Source organism: Rhinopithecus bieti, unplaced genomic scaffold (assembly GCF_001698545.2).
Source record: "Rhinopithecus bieti isolate Rb0 unplaced genomic scaffold, ASM169854v2 scaffold_7212, whole genome shotgun sequence".
Taxonomy (NCBI): Eukaryota; Metazoa; Chordata; class Mammalia; order Primates; family Cercopithecidae; genus Rhinopithecus; species Rhinopithecus bieti.
In genome coordinates this window covers 1,383,345-1,403,307 of record NW_016806198.1, presented here as the reverse complement: position 1 = coordinate 1,403,307, position 19,963 = coordinate 1,383,345, and the positions used below count along the sequence as shown (strand labels likewise).

The following is a 19,963-nucleotide window of genomic DNA, read 5'->3' as shown; positions in this document are numbered from 1 at the left end:
CAGTTGGTTTTTTGAAAAGATCAACAAAATTGACAGACCGCTAGCAAGGCTAATAAAGAAGAAAAGAGAGAGGAATCAAATAGATGCAATAAAAAATGATAAAGGGGATATCACCACTGACCCCACAGAAATAGTGTTGAATCCAAAAATTCACTACCAAAACCAAGGTCATCTAGATTATCTGCCATGTTTTCTTCTAGTAGTTTTATAATTTTTTGATTTACATATAGGTTGATATTACATTTTGAGTTAATTTTTATGAAGTGCATAATGTCTGTGACTAGATATATATTTTTCTTATGGATTACAGTTGTTCCAGTACCATTTGTTGAAAATACCATCTTTTCACCATAGTACTGCCTTAACTATGTGTGACATGTCAGTTCACTTGAGTATATTTATGTTGGTCTATTTCTGGGGTTTTTATTTGGTTCCATTAATTTGTGTATTCTTTGGCCAAATCATATTGTCTTGTTTACTGTAGCTTACAGTACGTGTTGAAGTTAGATAGTGTCAGTCCTACAAATTTATACTTTCAATATTACTTTGGTTATTGTGGGTCTTTTGCCTCTCTATGTAATAAACTTTAGAATCAATTTCTCAATATTCACATAGTAACTTGTGATTTTTGGGGGGGATTACATTTACTCTACAGGTCAAGTTGGGAAGAGCTGACATCTTGTCCATACTGAGCCTTTCTATCCATGAACGTGAAATAACTCTCAATTTATTTTATTCTTTTATTTTCTATCATCAGTTACATAGTTTTCTTTATATAGATCTTGTACATATTTTATTAGATATATGCCTTAGTATTTAATTTTGTGGGGTGCTAATGAAAAGAATAATTTTGTTTTTAACTTCAAATTTCACTTGTTTATTGCTGGTATATTTTTGATTTTTGCATATTAATTGATTTTTGCTTATTAATCTTTTATCCTGCAACCTTGCTATAATCATTGATTATACCCAGGTGTTTTTTCAGACTTTTTTCATAGACTATCATGTCATCTGTAAACAAAGAGAGTTTTATTTCTTCCTTCCCAATGAATATGCCTTTTATTTCCTTTCCTTGTCTTATTGCTTTAGCTAGTTCTTCCAGTACAATGTTGAAAATAATTAGTGAGAGAGGATATTCTTGAGTTATTCCTAATTTTAGTGGGGACAGCTTCTAGTTACTCACTAAGATGTAAAGAATGATGTAAGTTGTAGCTTTTTAGATATTCTTTATTAAGTTAAAAGGTCCACCCCTTGTTCTTATTGAAAACCTTTATTATGAATGCATATCAAATTTTGTGAAATAATTTTATGCATATATTAATATGATTTTATGATTATTTTTCTTTATTATCTTGATGTGTTAGATTTACATTGATTTTTTAATGTTGAATCAGACTTGCATACCTGGGATAAATCCCACATGGGTGTGATATATAGTTTATTTATAAATTGTTGGATTTGATTGCTAATGATTTATAAATGGTGTTTCCATTTATGTTTAGAAATATATTGGCCTGTAGTTTTCTTGTCATCTCTCTGTCTGTTTTTAGCATTTCAGTAATGCTGGCTTCATAGAATGAGAAAGTAATCTCTCTATTTCTATCTTTTGAAATAGAATGTAGATAATTGATATAATTTAATGTTTAAACGTTTGGTAGAATTCACCACTGAACCTGTCTGGGCTTGGTGCTTTCTGTGTGGGGAGACTACTAACTATTAATTCAATTTGTTTGATGGATATAAAGGTCTGTTCAGATTGTTTCTGCCTTTGTGACATTTAGCTGATTGTGCCTTTCAATGAATTTCTCTATTTCACTTTGGTTATCAAATTATTGGCATAAAGTTGCTCATGGCATTACTTTATTATCCTTTGAATGACAATGCTGTCTATCGTAATTATTCCTTCTTTATTTCTGATATTATTGTGTTTTCTCTCTCTCTCTATCTCTGTCTTCTTTTATTTTTCCAAGTTAGCTTAGGTATAGACTTAGCAATTTTGTTAATCTTTTAAAAGAACCAGCTTTTGGTTTTAATTTTCTCTATTGATTTTGCTTTGAAATTTATTAACTTCTTCTACAATGTTTATTATTTGTTTTCTTCTGCTTACTTTGAACTTAATCTGCTCTTCTTTTCTCAGTTTCCTGGGGTAGAAATCTAGATAATTCACTTTAAGTCTTTCTGATATTCTAATATATGTATTCAAGGAAACTGCCCTCTAAACATTGCTTTCACTTCATCCTCAAACTTTTGATTTGCTGTATTTTCATTTTCATTTAGTTTAGAATATTTAAAAATTTCTTTTGAGATAGTTTTCTTGGACCTGTGTGTTACTTAAATGTACATGGTTTAATCTTCAAGCATTTGGAGTATTTTCTGGCTTTCTTTTATTGATTTGTAGTATAATTCCATTGTGGTATGAGAGCAAACATTGTATGATTCCTATTTATAAAATACTTTAAAGTGTGTCATGTGACCTAGGGTGTGATCTATCTTGGTGCATATCCTAGGCAAGCTTGAGAAGTGTATGTATTCTGGTGTTATTAGATGAAGTAGTCCACTGATGACATATATAGTTGATTGGTGTTGTTTGATTAAGCAATGTCCTTACTGATTTTATTTTTTTCTTCTTTTTTTCTTAAAATTTTTCCATTTTTTCATACTTTTTTATTCTTATCTTTGTATTCCCCCCCCCCCCCAACCTTTTTTTCTTTGAGATGGAGTTTCGCTCTTATTGCCCAGGCTGGAGTGCAATGGTGTGATCTCAGTTCACAGCAACCTCTGCCTCCTGGATTCCTGTATTGAATGTTAAAGTCTCCAGCTATAAAAGTGGATACCTGTATTTCTCATTAAGTTGTATTAATTTTTGCCTCTCATATTTTGATGCTTTTTTGTTAAACATACACATGTTAAAAATCGCTATATTTTCCTTAAGAAATGACCCCATTATGATTAGGTGATACCCGTTTAGAAACCTGATAACTTTCCTTGCTCTGAAGTCGACTGTATCTGGCATCAATATTTCCACTCCTGCTTTCATTTGATTCGTGTTAGCATAGTATGTCTTTTTCTATCTATTTATCTTTAATCTATTTGTATCATTATACTTGTTGTGTTTTTTTTGTTCGTGTGAACAATATCCGGTTGGGTCTTGTTTTTTTTTGTTTTTGTTTTTTTTTTTAATCTACTCTGACAGTCTCTGCCTTGCAATTGATCTATTTAGATAATTATAATTTTAAGGTAATTATTGATACAATGGATTCATATCTGGTATATTTGTAACTATTTTATTTGTTGCCCTTATTCTTTATTTCAGTTTTTGTCTTTCACTGTTTTTCTGTCTTTCGCGATTTCAATTGAGCATTTTATGTGATTTAATTTTCTTTCCTTAGCATATCAGTTATACTTTTTTAACTTGTTTATTTGTTGTTCAGGAATTTTCAATATACATTTACAGTGAACTGAATGAAGTCAATTTTCAAATAACACTGTACTGCTTCATGGGTAGCAGGAGTTCCTCATGATAAGTTATTTCTAAGTCTTTCCTCTCATCCCTTATATCATTGTTACCATTCATTTATCCTATACACAGTATATATACATAATATAATAAAATACATTGTTTCCATTATTTTCAATAATCTTATGAGTAAGAATAAGAAAAGTAAACGTTTTTAATTTACCTTCGCTTAGTCTTTCTCTGATGCACTTCCTTTCTTTAAACGCATATTAGGGAAAGGACAGCCTCTTCAATAAACTGTGCTGGGCAAACTTGATAGATATCCATATGCAAAAGCATAAAACGAGATCCTTATCTCTCACCATATACAAAGATCAAATCAAAATTGATTAAAGACTCAAGCCTAAGATCTGAACCCGTGGAACTACTAGAGGAAAAGTTGGGGAAATTTTCAGGACATTGGTCTGGGCAAATATTTATTGAGTAAGACCTAAAGAGCACAGGCAACCAAAACAAAAAATGGACAGATGGAATCACATCAAGCTTAAAAGGTTTTGAATAGCAATGGAAACAATCAGTAAAGTGAAGAGACAACTTACAGAATAGGAGAAAATACCTGCAAACTATTCAATTAACGAGGAATTAATAACCAGGATATATTAAGGAAGTCAACTCAATAGCAAAACAACAACAAGAAATAATAACAACAGCAAAACATAAAACAAACAAGTCCAGTTGAAAAATGATCAAATGATTTGGAGATCTGAGTTTCTAGTTTAAAGTATTTTTCTACTCCGAAGAACTCGTTCAGGGCCAGGCACAGTGGCTCACACCTGAAATCCCAGCACTTTGGGAGACCGAGGTGGGTGGAGGTCAGGAGTTTGAGACCAGCCTGGCCAACGCGGCGAAACCCAGCCTCTACTAAAAATACAAAAATTAGCCGGGCATGGTATCGCATGCCTGCAATCCCAGCTCCTCAGGAGTCTGAGGCGGGAGAATTGCTTGAATCTCGGAAGGGAAAGGTGGCAGTGAGCGGAGATCATGCCACTGCACTCCAGACCAGGCAACAGAGTAAAATTCTGTCTCAAAAAAAAAAAAGAACTTGTTCAAACATTTCTTGCAAGTCAGATCCATTGGCAAAAAATGCCCTCTATTTTTGTTTGTCTGAGAAAGGATATTCTTTCTGCTGCATATGTGAAGGACAATTTCGCATTTCGCAGAGTCAGAATTCTAAACTACTGGGGTTTTCTCTCTCAACACTAAAAATACTTCACTCTTTTCTTGTTTGTATGACTTCTGCAGAAACATCAGATGTAAAACTTATTTTTCCTCCATCAGTAAGGGTGTTTTTACCTCTGGCTCTATTGCTCCTTTCAGTATTCTATATAGATAAGGAATATATATAAATATATTATTCATTTATATATAGTCACATTATTTGTAGTATACATTCATATATATTCATATTCATATAATATTCATTCATATATTCATATATAAATGTAGTATTCATTCATATATATTCATATTCATATATAGAGTATTCATTCATATATATTCATATTCATATATAGAGTATTCATTCATATATATTCATATATAAATATATATATTCTTATTCATATATACGGATATTCATATATAAAATATATAAATACACTATTCATTTGTATATATGAACATGAATAATATAGTTATATCTATACTTATATATGGATATATATGTTAATTTTCTGCAGTTTGAATATGATGTATATATGTGGGCTTTTTTTTTTTACATGTTTGAATTTACACATTTGAATTTCCTGGATCTATGATATGGTGCCTGACATTAATTTGGTGAAATTCTGTCATTATTGCTTCAAATCTTTCTTCTGTTTATGTCTCCCTGTCTTCGTTTTTTAATATTACCAATATGCATATATTATAGCTTCTGTATTTACTCCATGGTTCTTAGATATTATGTTCTGGTTCTTTTGTTTGTTTGTTTGTTTGTTTGAGTCTTTTTTTTTTCTTATTTCCTTTTGCCTTTCCATTTTGGCACTTTCTGCTGAGATATCTTCAAGCTCAGAGATTCTTTCTTCAGCTCTTTCTATTCTAACAAGCCTATCAAAGACATTCCTCTTTTCTAGAATCTTCATCTCTGTGCTTGCATACATTGCACATCTGTTATTGCTTATTGTCTACCTTGTCTGTTAGAGTTCTTAGCATGTTAATCATCGATATTTTAAATTCCTAGTCTGATAATTCCAACATTGCCATCATATCTAAATCTGGTCTAATGCTGCCTCTCTCTTCAAACTGTGTGTTTTGCTGTTTAGTACTCCTTGTAATTTTTTTCCTGACAGCTGGACATAACTGAGTAGAGGTAAATGTTATCAATAGTCCTTTAGTAATATGGAGGTAATGTGTAGGGCAGAAGAAGAGTCTATCATCCCACGATTAGGTCTCAGTCCTTTAGTGAGTACATGATTCTGGCTGTAAACTTCACAAGCATTTCTCAGATCCTCCCACAACCTTGGTGGGACAGAATGACCAGTGTGGGCTGGAGCTGGGGATTTCCAGGGGGAAACCTAGAGCTGGGTGCTGTCGGTTATTTCTATTCTCCAGGTCAGTTAGGCTCTGTTAAAAACTCCAAGTTAAGCTCTGGTTAAACAGTTTCTCCTGAGAGTAGACTTTGTTAAGAACAGAACGCTCTGGTATATTTTAATGCATTACTTCCCCCTTCCTTTTCCAGAAACACAAGGAGCTATTTCTCCAATATTCATTGTAGGAACTTGGTTAAGCTCATGAAGGTAAAATCCTCAGAAGCATAGGATGTCCTATGACTAAGTTGTCCTGGAGTTTTCAACTCACAGACTTGTCCACATCGAGCCTCAACCAATTCATCAATAACATTTTACGTTTTTTTCCTATTCAAGAACTGGTTCTCATAGACGTTTCTGCTGATAGGTTTCTGCTCTGATAAGTTGTGATTTTCTGTATCTGCCTCTCTGTCTGTTAAATTTTCTGGACAGTAGTTTGCAGTAACACCACATTTTTCTTACGACTCTAAGAAGAATTGTTGATTTCAGTTTGTTTAGCTTTCAGTTTGTTAGGAGAGAGTGGCAACTTTTAATCTCCTTGCATGCTGGGCTGAAAACTGGGAGTATTGTTTTGGTTTGTTTTGTTTTTCAGAAAATACAATTGATATTTCATATATATTTCTTCAATTTTTGTATCAAATCCTACTTTTTCTTATAATAAAGCCTTTTATGCAATCCATTCCCTTTGCTTGAAGAACCATTTTCCACATACCCCACCACATACACACTTCAGCTAGTTAATTCCTACTCTTCCGTATGCTTTAGTTCTTTCACAAGTTGCTTAGATAAATATGAGTAGGTAAATTACTTATTTTTACATAACATTTATAAAAAATTATTTATTTATCATTTGATTTTTTAAAACTAAAATGTGTTTCCTGCCAGAATAAAAGTTTCCTGACAGAAAGGAATGAGTCTGCTTTTTCACAAGTTATAGTCACAGAAGTTAGAATTGTCTCTTGTTATATAGATGTCCAATAAATATTTTAATATTAATGCTTAGTAAATTATGCTTGAGTAAATAACAGTAAAATATAATTTGTTAAAATGTATTGTTAGTCATTCTGATAAGAAAACTTTGATAATGCAAGATATGTGTTAATTTAAATTGATAAGAACCAAATTAAAATTAAAATAGAACTTTACATGAATACTATCCTCTAGGACATTGATCCTAATTTATTTTTTCTCTGCTGTGAGATGCTCTTAAAACAAAAATGCTCTAAGTGTAATTAATGTGGTTTTAGTAAATTGTCATAGTCATAAGTTTTGAAAATATGAAAGAGCTAGTCTCAGAATGCTTGGGATCATGTTTAGAAGCTAGTATAAATCCGAACAGTCAAATCAATTATATCCTACTTCTCATTAAGATTTTATATCTTTTTCCAACTTGAACACTACATTTTTTAAGAGTTGAAAGCTATTTTCCCAAGGCAGAAGAAATTTATGTAAAAATTGTGTGATCAATAATATGTGTGGAATTAACCACATATTTTCATTTACCCAATTCCTTAAGGTTAATTAAACTCAGCAGGATTTAAAAACAGAGGTGTTGGTGGACAAATTAACAAATAGTAGGGTTATATAAAAATAAGCAGCACAATTGCATACATCTGGCTGTTTGCACAGTCAAACAAAGGCATGAAGGTACATTTTGATTTCTCTCCTTCCCTAACCCAAATATGACATCAATCAGGTAGTTGACACTACCTCAACTATGTCTGTAATATACCCACTCTTACGTAAGTGTAATACCACTGCCTTGGGCCAAAAACAAAACAAAACAACCAACCAAACAAACAAACAAAGACAACATTTTTAATCTGGATTACTTCAAGCTCCTCTTACCTGGTCTCCCTGATTTTAAATCATTCCCCTAAATCTACCAGGCCCAATAACACATTCCTCACACAATAGCAAAAGTCATATTCTTAAAACTCTTCTAGTAGTTTTCTATTTTAAATAAAATTCAGATCCTTTTCTTTGATGCAAGAAGATGGAATAATAACTTGGCCCCTAGATAATTTCTCAATCTGATATTTATACCAGTTTCTCTTTCTTTGACTCTCACCACTAAGCTTCATTTGCCCTTGAACGTAGCAAGCTTATTCCCATGTTAGAATCTTTACATTAACTGTTTTACATCTGCCTAGAATGTTCTGTCCCTTGATTATTATATTAGTGACTCCTTATTACCCAACCTTAGGCTTAATGTCACCTCCCTGAGAGGTGTTTATGACACAGTATCAAATAACAACTTAACATCCTGCCTTTCATTTGTTTACTGCTTATCACTACTGGACATTTCATTTTTAGTTAACATTTATGAACTTCCATCTTCCACAAAACTTGAACTCCATGTGAACAAAATTATCGTTTGGTTTGCTTACTAATTTGTTCCCAAGTTCTATAAAAGTGCTTATAACCTGGCATTTATTCCATAAATATTTGCTCAGTGGATGAGCAAAAGAGAAGACTTACAAAATTTAATTTATATCTCTATCTCTACCTTTATATATAATAACATATATATAGTATATGTAATGATGTTACTATATGTAATATTTATTCAATGTGTTTTATCATGTGCTTCTATTTAAATAAAACTAAAACTAACTTTTGTGATCTGTTCATTCAGGAAGATAATGTAAAAATACAGACAATTGTTAGTAAGCATAAAAGGTACTGATGAAGAAAGCAAAAGATATTGGAAATGAATTGATTCCACTGTATTTACCATGTCTCTTATTTGTATCTTGTTTAGTGTGCAGTAGAGGCTAATTTATGTTAGTTCTTTAGTTTATTCCATCTCTAATAAATATGCAGTTTGCATTTTGTTTGAGAACAATTGAATCTAATTTTTGAACTGAAATATACTAATTACCGTCTCATGAAGTAAAAATATCCCTTACAGAATATATATAACAAATGGTCATAGACAAAAAATTTAATAAAATTGAAATAGGCTTGGTGGTGTAAAAAAAAAAAAATGTAGCTATGAAGAATTGATTCTCCTGTATTTCTAACCCTGATGCATAATTATTATTAAATGCCAGGTATTATAAGGGTAATTTTACATATATTGCATGTATTTTACATATATTGAATATGTATACAGAATATATACAACAGAATATATATAACAAATATATATGTAACAATACGTAATGTATATAACAAATGGTCATAGACAATTTAGTAAAGTTGAAATAGGCTTGGTGATGTAAAAAAAAAAAAATGCAGCTATGAAGAATTGATTCTCCTGTATTTCTAAGCCTGATGCAGAATTATTATTAAATGCCAGGCATTGTAAGGGTAATTTTACATATATTGCGTATATTTTACATATATTGCATTTACTTATGTCACACAACATGTGGAGCAGAAATGCAAATGAGAATTTATGGGTAAAGAAACTAATGTTCACAGAAGTCAGAATGACTTGTCCAAGTGTACTGGGATTCAAGCTCATTTATTTTTCCACTGGTTCTTGGAATCTTTTCACAGCTACTTAAACATAGGCTGAAAATGGTACTCCCTTACAATGTGATGAAGTTTTATTTTATTTTATTTTTATTTTTTCTTGAGATGGAGTCTCGCTCTATAGCCCGGGCTGCAGTGCAGTGGCGCCATCTTGTTTCTCCGCAACGCTGACTGGCAGGTTCAAGCGATCTCCTGTCTCAGTCTCTAGCAGCTGGAAATACAGGTACGCGCCACCGCGCCATGCTAATTTTTGTAGTTTTAGTAAAGACAGGGTTTAGCTATGTAGGCCAGGCTGGTCTTGAACTCCTGACCTCAGGTGATCCACCCACCTCGGCCTCCCAAAGTGCTGGGATTTCAAGAGTGAGCCACCGCGCCTGGCCGTGTTAAAGTTTTAAGTCAGTACTTACTGAGGGAAAACTGACCAGACTCGAATTAGGTTTTAAAAACAATATATCACAAGAACACAGAGCTTTCTAACCCTCTAGTTCCTTGCAGACTATCTACAGAATAGAAAGAAGAAACTAGTGTTTTCTTATATGTGACAGAAAAAGACCATTTTGTGCAATGTTAATGTTAATATGAACAAATGCCAATAACCACGGAGCTTATACTTTGTTCAGAATGGCTTATTTAAAACAACGCTAAGAAATTAATCCAAAAATATGTAATAAAGGATATAAGAATATGACAAATGGAATGAAACAGGAGTACACAGATGAAACAGGGTTTTAGCCAAGTTAATGAAATAGAAAATCTTTATTGAGTTAGAAGCATTTGAAATGGAATTGAAGTGGAACTGGAAATATACTTATTCTATTGACAGACACGGGGACCACAGAAACAGAAAATAATTTGGGAGTCATCATTCTAAGTTAGATTTCAGTCATTTTGAATTACTGCCATTTTGTTTAGAAATAGACACACACAGGCATCCTGATGCCCACGAGAATGATAAGGACCAGACATAGATATTTATTTGGTATTCATACATGTAGAGGTGATATTTGGAGTTATAGGATAAATTATACATAAAGAAAGAGAGCTGAGGAGGAAACACAGAGAATTAAGATGATACAGGGTCTTGGAAGGGGATGGTAGAATGTCAGTAAGGGAGCATGTAAACAATATCACATTCTCCAAGATGGTTTGAGAATTTGAAAACTAAAGTAAGACATGAGATTTGATCAACATAAAATCTCTCAACTGAAAAGAGCAGCTTTAGTGAAGCATAAGCCAAAAATAGAAGATATTGAGCAATGAGGGAGGAAGTTGAAAGTGGAAAAAAAAATACAGATGGTTGACTGTTCTAGATTTTCTCAATAGAAAGAGCCAGATTTGAAAAAAGAGAAAAAAACACCAGTATACAAAATAAAATGTGACATTACAGGAACATTTAAAAGTGAAGTTTCTTGAATTTTAGGTACATAGAAGTTCAGGAGAATTTTAATATTTAAAAAATAGATTAAAAGCCTTTGTTTTTTAATTTTGAAAATAAATCTCAGTTGGCATATGGGGTTTCATTATAAGAAAGTAATGATTACTTTTGCCTTAGAATTGAAAAAAAATTTCTTTTATATTAGATTATTAAAATATTTGCCAAACTAATAATTATTCGCCAAACTAATTTTAGTTTATATTTTAAATAAAATATATTATTTGCCAAACTAATTTTTATCTCATTGGTCTCCCCATTTGTTAGCATTGATGTTATGAAATGCTTGTGCAAGGTTTTGTTCTTATTTCTCAGACACTGTAGACCTTACTCTCCTTTTCTGAGTAATCCAAACTTTTCTGTAAGAAGCCAGACACTAAAGAGTACAAAGTGTAGATGTGGTTCTCTGGGGAGTAATTGCAAGGGTGGGATGCCTTTTGTTCCTTTTGTTTTCTAAAATTGTGTTTTGGTCATTTCTACATCCATTCTGTACATGGACATACAGTATGCTTTTGGCTCCCTCAAACTCCTGAGATCTTATCAACTGTAGAGTTATTTACTGAACAGTTCATAATTGGAGTGAAATAATTGTAGATTTGTAAAGGAAGTTTAAAATCGCATGGCCCATGGTTTCATTTTTATAGGCAAAGAAAAAAAAACTCTAAAATGGATGTCTTCTTCAGTTATAAATGATAAAATGTAATAAGAGGATTTCAAACACCTAAACCCATCAGTTAATTCTAGCTAAGTCTGGTCATTATTCAGTACTTTACACGAGTTTAAGCTGCCATTGTTTATAGTGTCTTATCAGTATTCTTTACTGTTCATGGTCATACCCAGAGTGAGTGTCCATAATACCTTGCATTTGAATTATGGTATTACAGGTAGTAAATTAAATTTTCCACTGAATTAATTCTATCAAAATTACTTTATTCAATGAAATGAGAATTGGGAAAAGTCAGCAATTTTTCAAACTTAAAAGTAAATTCGAGAAAATATCTTAAGTTAGGAAAGCAATTTGCTTTGTTTCTAGCAAAATAAAATAATTCTGTTCAAAATTTAGAGAATATCTTGATGATTTCACTATGTTTCATGGGTATACGTATTTTAAGACAAGTGGTCATAGATAGAAATATTTTTTAAAATTTTATTGTTTAGTTATAATGTATTCTAATGAATAACTCTTTACTGAAGTAAGGGAATTGGTCCTAAGGTTACTGCACTCATTTTCTGCATAAGTCAAGTGGTGTCATGACCCTGATAAATAGCCCTCTTTGGATTTGTGCAGAACACCATCTGCTTAAACATATGCAGCAACCTAAAAGGACTGCATGTGAAAGAATGAGGTACTTTTAAAATTTCACTTCATAAGTAAATCTAGATTCTTTAAAAAGCTCACACAAGTTATTACTGATTTGTTGTTTAAAATAGTTTATCTTGCAAAGATATTAATTCTCTTTCAATGAATCTACAAAATTAATACAACCCCAGTAAAATTATAGCATTTTAAAATTTGGAATTGCAAGTCGGTTTAAATGGATATGTGAATCAAGACTAGCAAAACTATCTTGAAGAACAACAAACTTGGAGAACTTATTCTATCAGTTAGAAAACAACTATGGCAAAGATTTAGAGATTAATAAAGTCTGGTATTGGTGAAAGGATAGAGAAGGTGAAAAATGGAATAAAATAAGAACAGAAACAGGCCTATTTGAATCCTGCCATTTGAGATGTCACAACCATGGCACTGCTATTAGTGAGAAAAGAATGACATTTTCAATTACTGGTGCTATTTTCTAAACATAGTGTAAAAAATACTAACCGAAAAGTGTGTGGAGTCCTAACTCAGGTATATTGTATGTCTAAAGGTAAAATGTGAAATGATAAAGATTTACTGGAAAATTTAGAGGGCCTTAGTGACCTCAGGATAGGCAAATATTTTAAAATAAGATTAAAAAGAGACAAATTAAAATATTGAACTACATTAGGATCAGGCACTTCTGTTCACCAGGGAAAACATTTTTTTGTTGTTTTTGTTTCTTAAGACAAAGTTTTGCTCTTGTTGCCCATCCAGGAATGCAGTGGCTCACTGCAATCTCCACTTCCCAGGTTCAAGTGATTCTCCTGCCTCAACCTCCTGAGTAGCTGGGATTATAGGCACCCACCACCATGCTTAGCTAATTTTTGTATTTTTAGTAGAGACAGGGTTTCGCCATATTGTCCAGGCTGGTCTCGAACTCCTAACCTCAGGTCATCCACCTGCCTCGGCATCCCCAGAGACAACATTTTGCCGGTTAAAAGAATCCACAAAATAAGAAAAGAAGTTATATGTAAAATTATATTTCATATGCAAATATTTTATTATATATATAATTTTCATTATATTATAAAGGTTTATCTATACTCATAATAAATTGTATATACATAATTTATATGTATAGCCCAGGTTGTGTACGTAGAGCATGTTGTATAAAAGAACACATCTACATATCAGTAAGGAAAAGAAAGACAACCTAATAGAAAATGACTAAAATGCTTAAATAAGGATTGTAAAAATAGACAAAGTCATTATAAAATGATAAAGGGATTGGTGTAAAAATAGACAAATAAGGTCATTGTAAAATAATAAAGGGGTTAATTAATCAAGGGAATATAGCAATTATAAACATGTATGCGCCCAACATTGGAAAACCCTGATATATGGTGTGAATAGTATTTGACCTAGAGAGAAAGATCCTAACAAAATTGTAGCTGGGAACCTCAAAACCCATCTTTCAGCATTGGACAAGACATCCAGGCAGAAAATCAACAGAGAAACATAAGTCCTAAAATATACTATAGACCAAATGGACCTAATAAACATTTAAAGAACATTTCATCCATGTTTTTAAGAATACATTTTCTTCTCCTCAGCACATGAAACATTCTCAAGGATAGATCATATGTCAGGCCACAAAATAATTCTTGAAAAATTCCAAAAAATTGTAATCATGTCAAGCATATTTTCTGACAACAGAAAACAATAAACTAAAAGTCAATAACAAGAGGAACTTTGGAAGCTATAGAAACGCATAGAAATTAAAAAATATATATGCTCCTGAATGACCATTAAGTCAATGAAATTAAGAAGGAAAATTAAAAATGTCTTGAAACAAATGATAATGGAAACACAACATACCCAAACCTATGGGATTCTGCAAAATTAGTACTAAGTGGGACATTACAGCAATAAACATCTACACCAAAATAGCAGAAAAACTTTAACTAAATAACCTTACAATGCATCTTAAAGAACTGGAAGAGCCAAAGCAAACCCAACCCAAAATTTTCTTCTTAGTAGAAGAAAATAAATAACAAAGGTTGAGTGGAAATAAATAAAATTTAGACTTAGAAAACCTAAAGATAAAGAAGTGATTTTTTTCACAAGATAAAAAAATGATAAATCTTTAGCCAGACTAAAAGACACATGATTGAAATAAGTAAAATTACAGGTGAGAAAGGAGACATAAGAACTGATATCACAAAAATTCAAAAAACCATGGATGGTCACAGTGACTCATGCCTGGGAGGCCCTGGGAGGTCACTTTGGGAGACCAAGGTGGGCAGATCACTTAAGGTCAGGAATTCGAGACCAACTTGGCCAGTATGGTGAAACCCCCTCTCTACAAAAATAGAAAAATTAGCTGGGGATGGTGGTACGTGCTCTTAGTCCCAGCTACTCGGGAGGCTGAGAGGCAGGAGGATCACCCGAACCCAGGAGGTGAAGGTTGCAGTAAGCCGAGATCACACCACTGCACTCCAGCCAGCCAACAGAGCAAGGCTTAATCTCAAAAAAGAAAAGTCATTAGGGAATATTAAGAGAAACTATATGCAAAATGGGAAACTAGATAAATTCCTAGACACATACAACCTACCAAGGCTGAACTATAAAGAAATCCAAAACCAAAATAAATAATGGGATAGAAGCAGTAATACAAAATCTCCCATTAAAGAAAACTCCAAGACCTGATGGGGTGACTTACGAATTCTACCAAACATCAAAGAGGAACTAATACCAATTCTACTCAAACTCTTCAAAAATATTGAGGAAGTGGGAAAACTCCCAAACTCATTCTATAAAGTCAATGTTACCTTAACATTAAAACCAGACAAAGACACAACTAAAAAGGAAAACTACAGGACTGCAGGCCAATATCTCTGATGAATGCAGAATGCAAAAATCTTCAACAAAGCATGAGCAAACTGAGCTCAACAACACATTGAAAATATCATTCACCTTGATCAAGTAAAATTCATCCCAGGGATTCAAGAATGGTTTAACACATGCAAATAAATAAATGTGATACATCATATCAACAGAATGTAAGCAAAATGAAATGTATAATCATTTCAATTTATGCTGAAAATACTTTCAATAAAATGCATCAATTCATGATAACAACTGTCAAAAAACTGGGTATACAAGTAACATAGATACTTCAAGACAATTAGAGCTAGTATCATACTGAACCAGGAAAAATGGAAAGTCTTTCCTCTAAGATCTGGAACAAGACAAGGATGTCTACTTTCACCACTGGTATTAACATAGTACTGGACGTCCTAGCCAGGGTAATTAAGAAAGATGAAGAAATAAAACGCATCCAAAGTGGAAAGGAAGGAGTCAAATAATCCTTCTTATGATGATAGACCTTATATTTAGAAAATGCTAAAGACTCCACCAAAAAACTATTAGAACAAAGAAATATATTCAGTAATGTTTCAGGATACAAAATCAGCATACAATAATCAGTAACATTTCTACATGTCAACAGGAAACAATTTGAAAAATAGACTGATAAAGTAATCCCATTTATAAAAGCTCAAATAAGTTGAAATACCTAGGAATGAACTTAAGCAAAGAAGTAAAAGATCTCTACAATGAAAATGATAAAACATTGATGAAAACTTGAAGATGACACAAAAATTAAAAGGTATTTTATGTTTGTGGATTAAAAGAATAAATATTGTTAAAATGTCCATACTACCCAAAGAAATCTACAGATTCAATGCAATTCTTATCAAAATACCAATAACATTCTTCACAGAAATAGAAAAAGAAGTCATAAAATGTATATGGAAACACAAAAGACCCAGAAGAGCCACCTTACCTAACTTCAAATTATACTACAGAGGTATAATAAACAAAAAAGCATGTTACTGGCATAAAAACAGACACACAGACCAAGTGAAACAGAATAGAGAACCCAGACACAAACCCAGGCATTTACAGTAGAGTTATTTTTAACACAGCTGCCAAGAATATACATTGGAGATAGGGAAGTCTCATCAATAAATGGTACTGGGAAATCTGGACATCCATATGCAGAAGAATGATCATAGACCCCTATCTCTTGCCATATACAAAGAACAAATAAAAACAGAATAATGACTTAAATCGAAGACCAAATCTATGAAAGTACTAGAAGAAAACATGGGGGAAACACCTCAAATCGTTGATCTGGGCACACATTTCTTGAGTAATACCCCTCAAGCACAAACAAAGCAAACACAGACAAATAGGGTCACACCAAGCTGAAAAACTTCTGACACTAAAGGAAACAATTAACAAAGTGAAGAGACAACCCACAGAATAGGAGGATATGTTTACAAAGTACTCATCTGACAAGGAACTAATAACCAGTATATATGAGCAACTCAAACAACTCAACAGAAAACAAAACAAAACAAAAAATCCAATCAAAAATGAGCAAATGATCTGAATAGACATTTCTCTCAAAAGACAACATACAAATAGCCACAAGTATACAAAAGATGCTCAGTATCATCAGAGAAATGCAGATCAAAACTCTAAGATATCATCTCATCCCAGTTAAAACGGATTTTATCCAAAAGACAGGCAATAATGAATCCAGATGAAGATGTGAAGAAATGAAAACCATTATACACTTGTGGATTAGTGGGAATGTAAATTAATACAGTCACTATGGAGGACAGCATGAAAGTTCCTCAAAAAACTAAAAATAGAAACTACCATATGATCCAGTGATTCCTCTGCTTGGTATATGTACAAAAGGGATTGAAGAGACATTTGCACCCCCATGTTTATTACAGCAATATTCAGAATAGCTAAGATATGAAATTGACCTAAGTGTCCATCCGTGGATGATGAATGGATGAAAATTTGGTACAAGCACAGTGGAAAATCATTCGTGGAAACATTGATGGAACTGGAGAAAATTGTTAAGAGAAATACGTCAGTTGCGGCAAGAAAAATATTGTGTGTTTTCATTCATATGTGGGAGCTACAACAACAACAACTTAAACTCATGGAGAAAAGAATAATTGTTACCAGAGGCTAGCAAAGGTAACAAGGAAGGGGGAATGGGGGATTAAGTAGGAACAGTTAATGGGTATAAAAATACAGTTCGATAGAATGAATAGGATTCCATATTCGGTGTCACAATAGATTAACAATAGCCAAAAATAATTTATCACATATTTAAAAATAACTAAAAGAGTAGAATTGGAATGTGTTGCTAGCACAAAGAATTGATAAAGGTTTGAAGTGATAGATACCACAATTACTCTGATTTGATCACTACATATTGTATGCCTGTATCAAAATGTCCCATAGCCAACAAGTATAAACTCATTTATGTAAAGTACAAAAACAGGAAAAACTAATCTATGGTGCTATGAAGTCAGGATAATGCTTAGCATGAGATTAAATAGGGACAGGAAAGGAGATGTAAATAATAAAGTTCTTTTCTTGATTTGAGCATTAAAATTGGCATGCTTAGCTTGTCAATATTTATTAAACTGTACACTGATAATAGCTAAGCCTTTTGAATATTATACTTCTGTGAGAGTAAAATGTTAAAACAATTAGCAAAATAGAAAATATGTAAAAAAGATATCTATTTTGGCATATATATTAAAAGCAAAACTTTCAAGTAAAACTTTTCAAATAAAAGTAGTATCTTTAAAATTTAAGGTGTAAATGACACCATGGAACAAAATTATATGATAAAGCAAAGACAAATGAGTCTATAAAACAGTATGAGACCTTCCATGCTTCCCTATATGCATAGAAAAAGAATAGAAATTATTCAACACTAAAAAAGAATCAGTCCTTGAAATACAAAACATGAATGGTCTTAATACAACATTTTTGAAGATGTCAGATACAGAAGGGTAGACATCATACGAATCCACTTATACGAAGTTCCAAAATAAGCAAAAACTATCTGTGGTGAAAAATAGTAGTTGCCTGGGTGGGGGAGGTTAGTGTGGGTTGACTGGATAAGGAAATGAGAGAACTTCCAGAGAGTGGTGGTAAGGTTCTGAATTGTGATATGGTTTTGCGTTTCACATATAAAAACATTTGTCAAAACTCTTCAACTGAAACATTTGGTGCATTTCATTCTGTGGTTTTACTTAAATAAATGAAAACACATTTTAGACTCTATGTAATGATATGCAAGCTGAATTATGTGGGGGTTATGTGTTGATTTTTTGAAATTCAAGAAAATATAATGGATTCAAGTATGAATAAACATATGACAAAATATCCCAAAATGTTAATTGTGGAACCCACCTGGTTGGTATATGGTTGTTTGTTGTAAAGTCTTTCAGCACTTTTGTATGTGTTAGAAAAAGTATGCAGTAGACAGGACTTAAGGTTAAAAATAATAGTAAAGGGAATGTCCTGAACTCTTAAGACTGTTTATTTTTTGATTGCTGTGTTTAACGCACACATGTACATGTATACAAACCTACAGATAACACACAAATGTGTGTGTATATGCTTGCGTAGGATTTCCTGTGCTTGCTGAATTTTTTGCATTGATCATATTCTACTTTCAAAATTAGATCCATATCTATGTAAAGACAAACAAAACAAAATGGAAATACTAAAACATCGTAATTTCCCTTTTACAGGACAAAATAATTTTCTAAAAAATCGATCTACATATTTTCTTGAAAATTATGTTCTGCTTAAGTAAATGGAACTACACAGAGACCTCCAAATTCTAAAATGTAATTAACTTTTGATAAAATTTTAGAATAGTATATTCAGAATCTGTAATACTGTATTTTATAGCACATGTAATATTTTCTATACAAAAAATCATGAAGCCTATTGTAGTCACACCTTACATTTGTAGAAGTTGCCATAATTTTGTTGTTTTTAACTCAGTTCAATCGAGTTTTTAGCTCAGATTATTGTTGAAGCCTTTCTTTTATTTAATATAAACAAAACCAGTGGGGTAAATCAAAACGGAATACATTTGCACAACTGTCCATTCATCTATATGTTTATCATCTGTAAATCATGGCAGTGATTCTTTTCAGTGAAGCTCCCATTTTGAGGTTTAATTTTGAATAAACTGTTGTCAAAGTCACTTTGCTCTATGTTATATTTAAGGATACATAGTTTTAAGGTCAGAGAGCAGGCAATGCAGTGTCCAATGTTGCGTAATCAAACTCTACCCTACTTCAAAACAAGCCCTCAGGTAAAGCCCTCAAGCTTGACTGTGGCACTTGTTGAACATGACATGATGTAGATGCTTGATACTCACAGGTATGCAGCTTTTCCTTCTTCGAGTTCTTTACTTTTGCCACTGGAGCCACTTTTCTTTCCACACATTCTCCTAGTGATGCACATCAGCAACCCACATTGCCGAATAAAGAAGCAGCTGACGTCTGTTACCACAAGAATTAGAAGAAGTGCAGCAACTCCCAGGCCAATGACCGCTCCAAGACCAAGACCGTTAAAAAGCGTGTCTTAAAAGCAAAAAAATAAAATAAAATAAAGTATTAAACCCCTAAATTAGAAAATATTAGATGATTATTTTTAAAATAAATCTTATCCAATAATTCAAGAGACAGAATAAAGTCATAGTAACTGGCAGAATTCAATTTCATGATTGTTGACACCTATTCCCTTGTTTCAAATAATATTTTAAACAATTGATGTTAATTATGTGACTATCTTTTCAAACT

General features: G+C 32.4%; 1 protein-coding gene across 1 annotated transcript in view; it reads right to left on the bottom strand.

The window, feature by feature from the left end:
* Positions 1 to 19,963, bottom strand: part of LOC108531589 (neural cell adhesion molecule 2) — a 599,158-nt gene that overhangs the window by 18,277 nt on the left and 560,918 nt on the right. Inside the window, 1 exon segment of the mRNA XM_017875104.1 lies at positions 19,540 to 19,744. Within this exon segment, the coding sequence (XP_017730593.1) occupies positions 19,540 to 19,744 (205 nt within the window).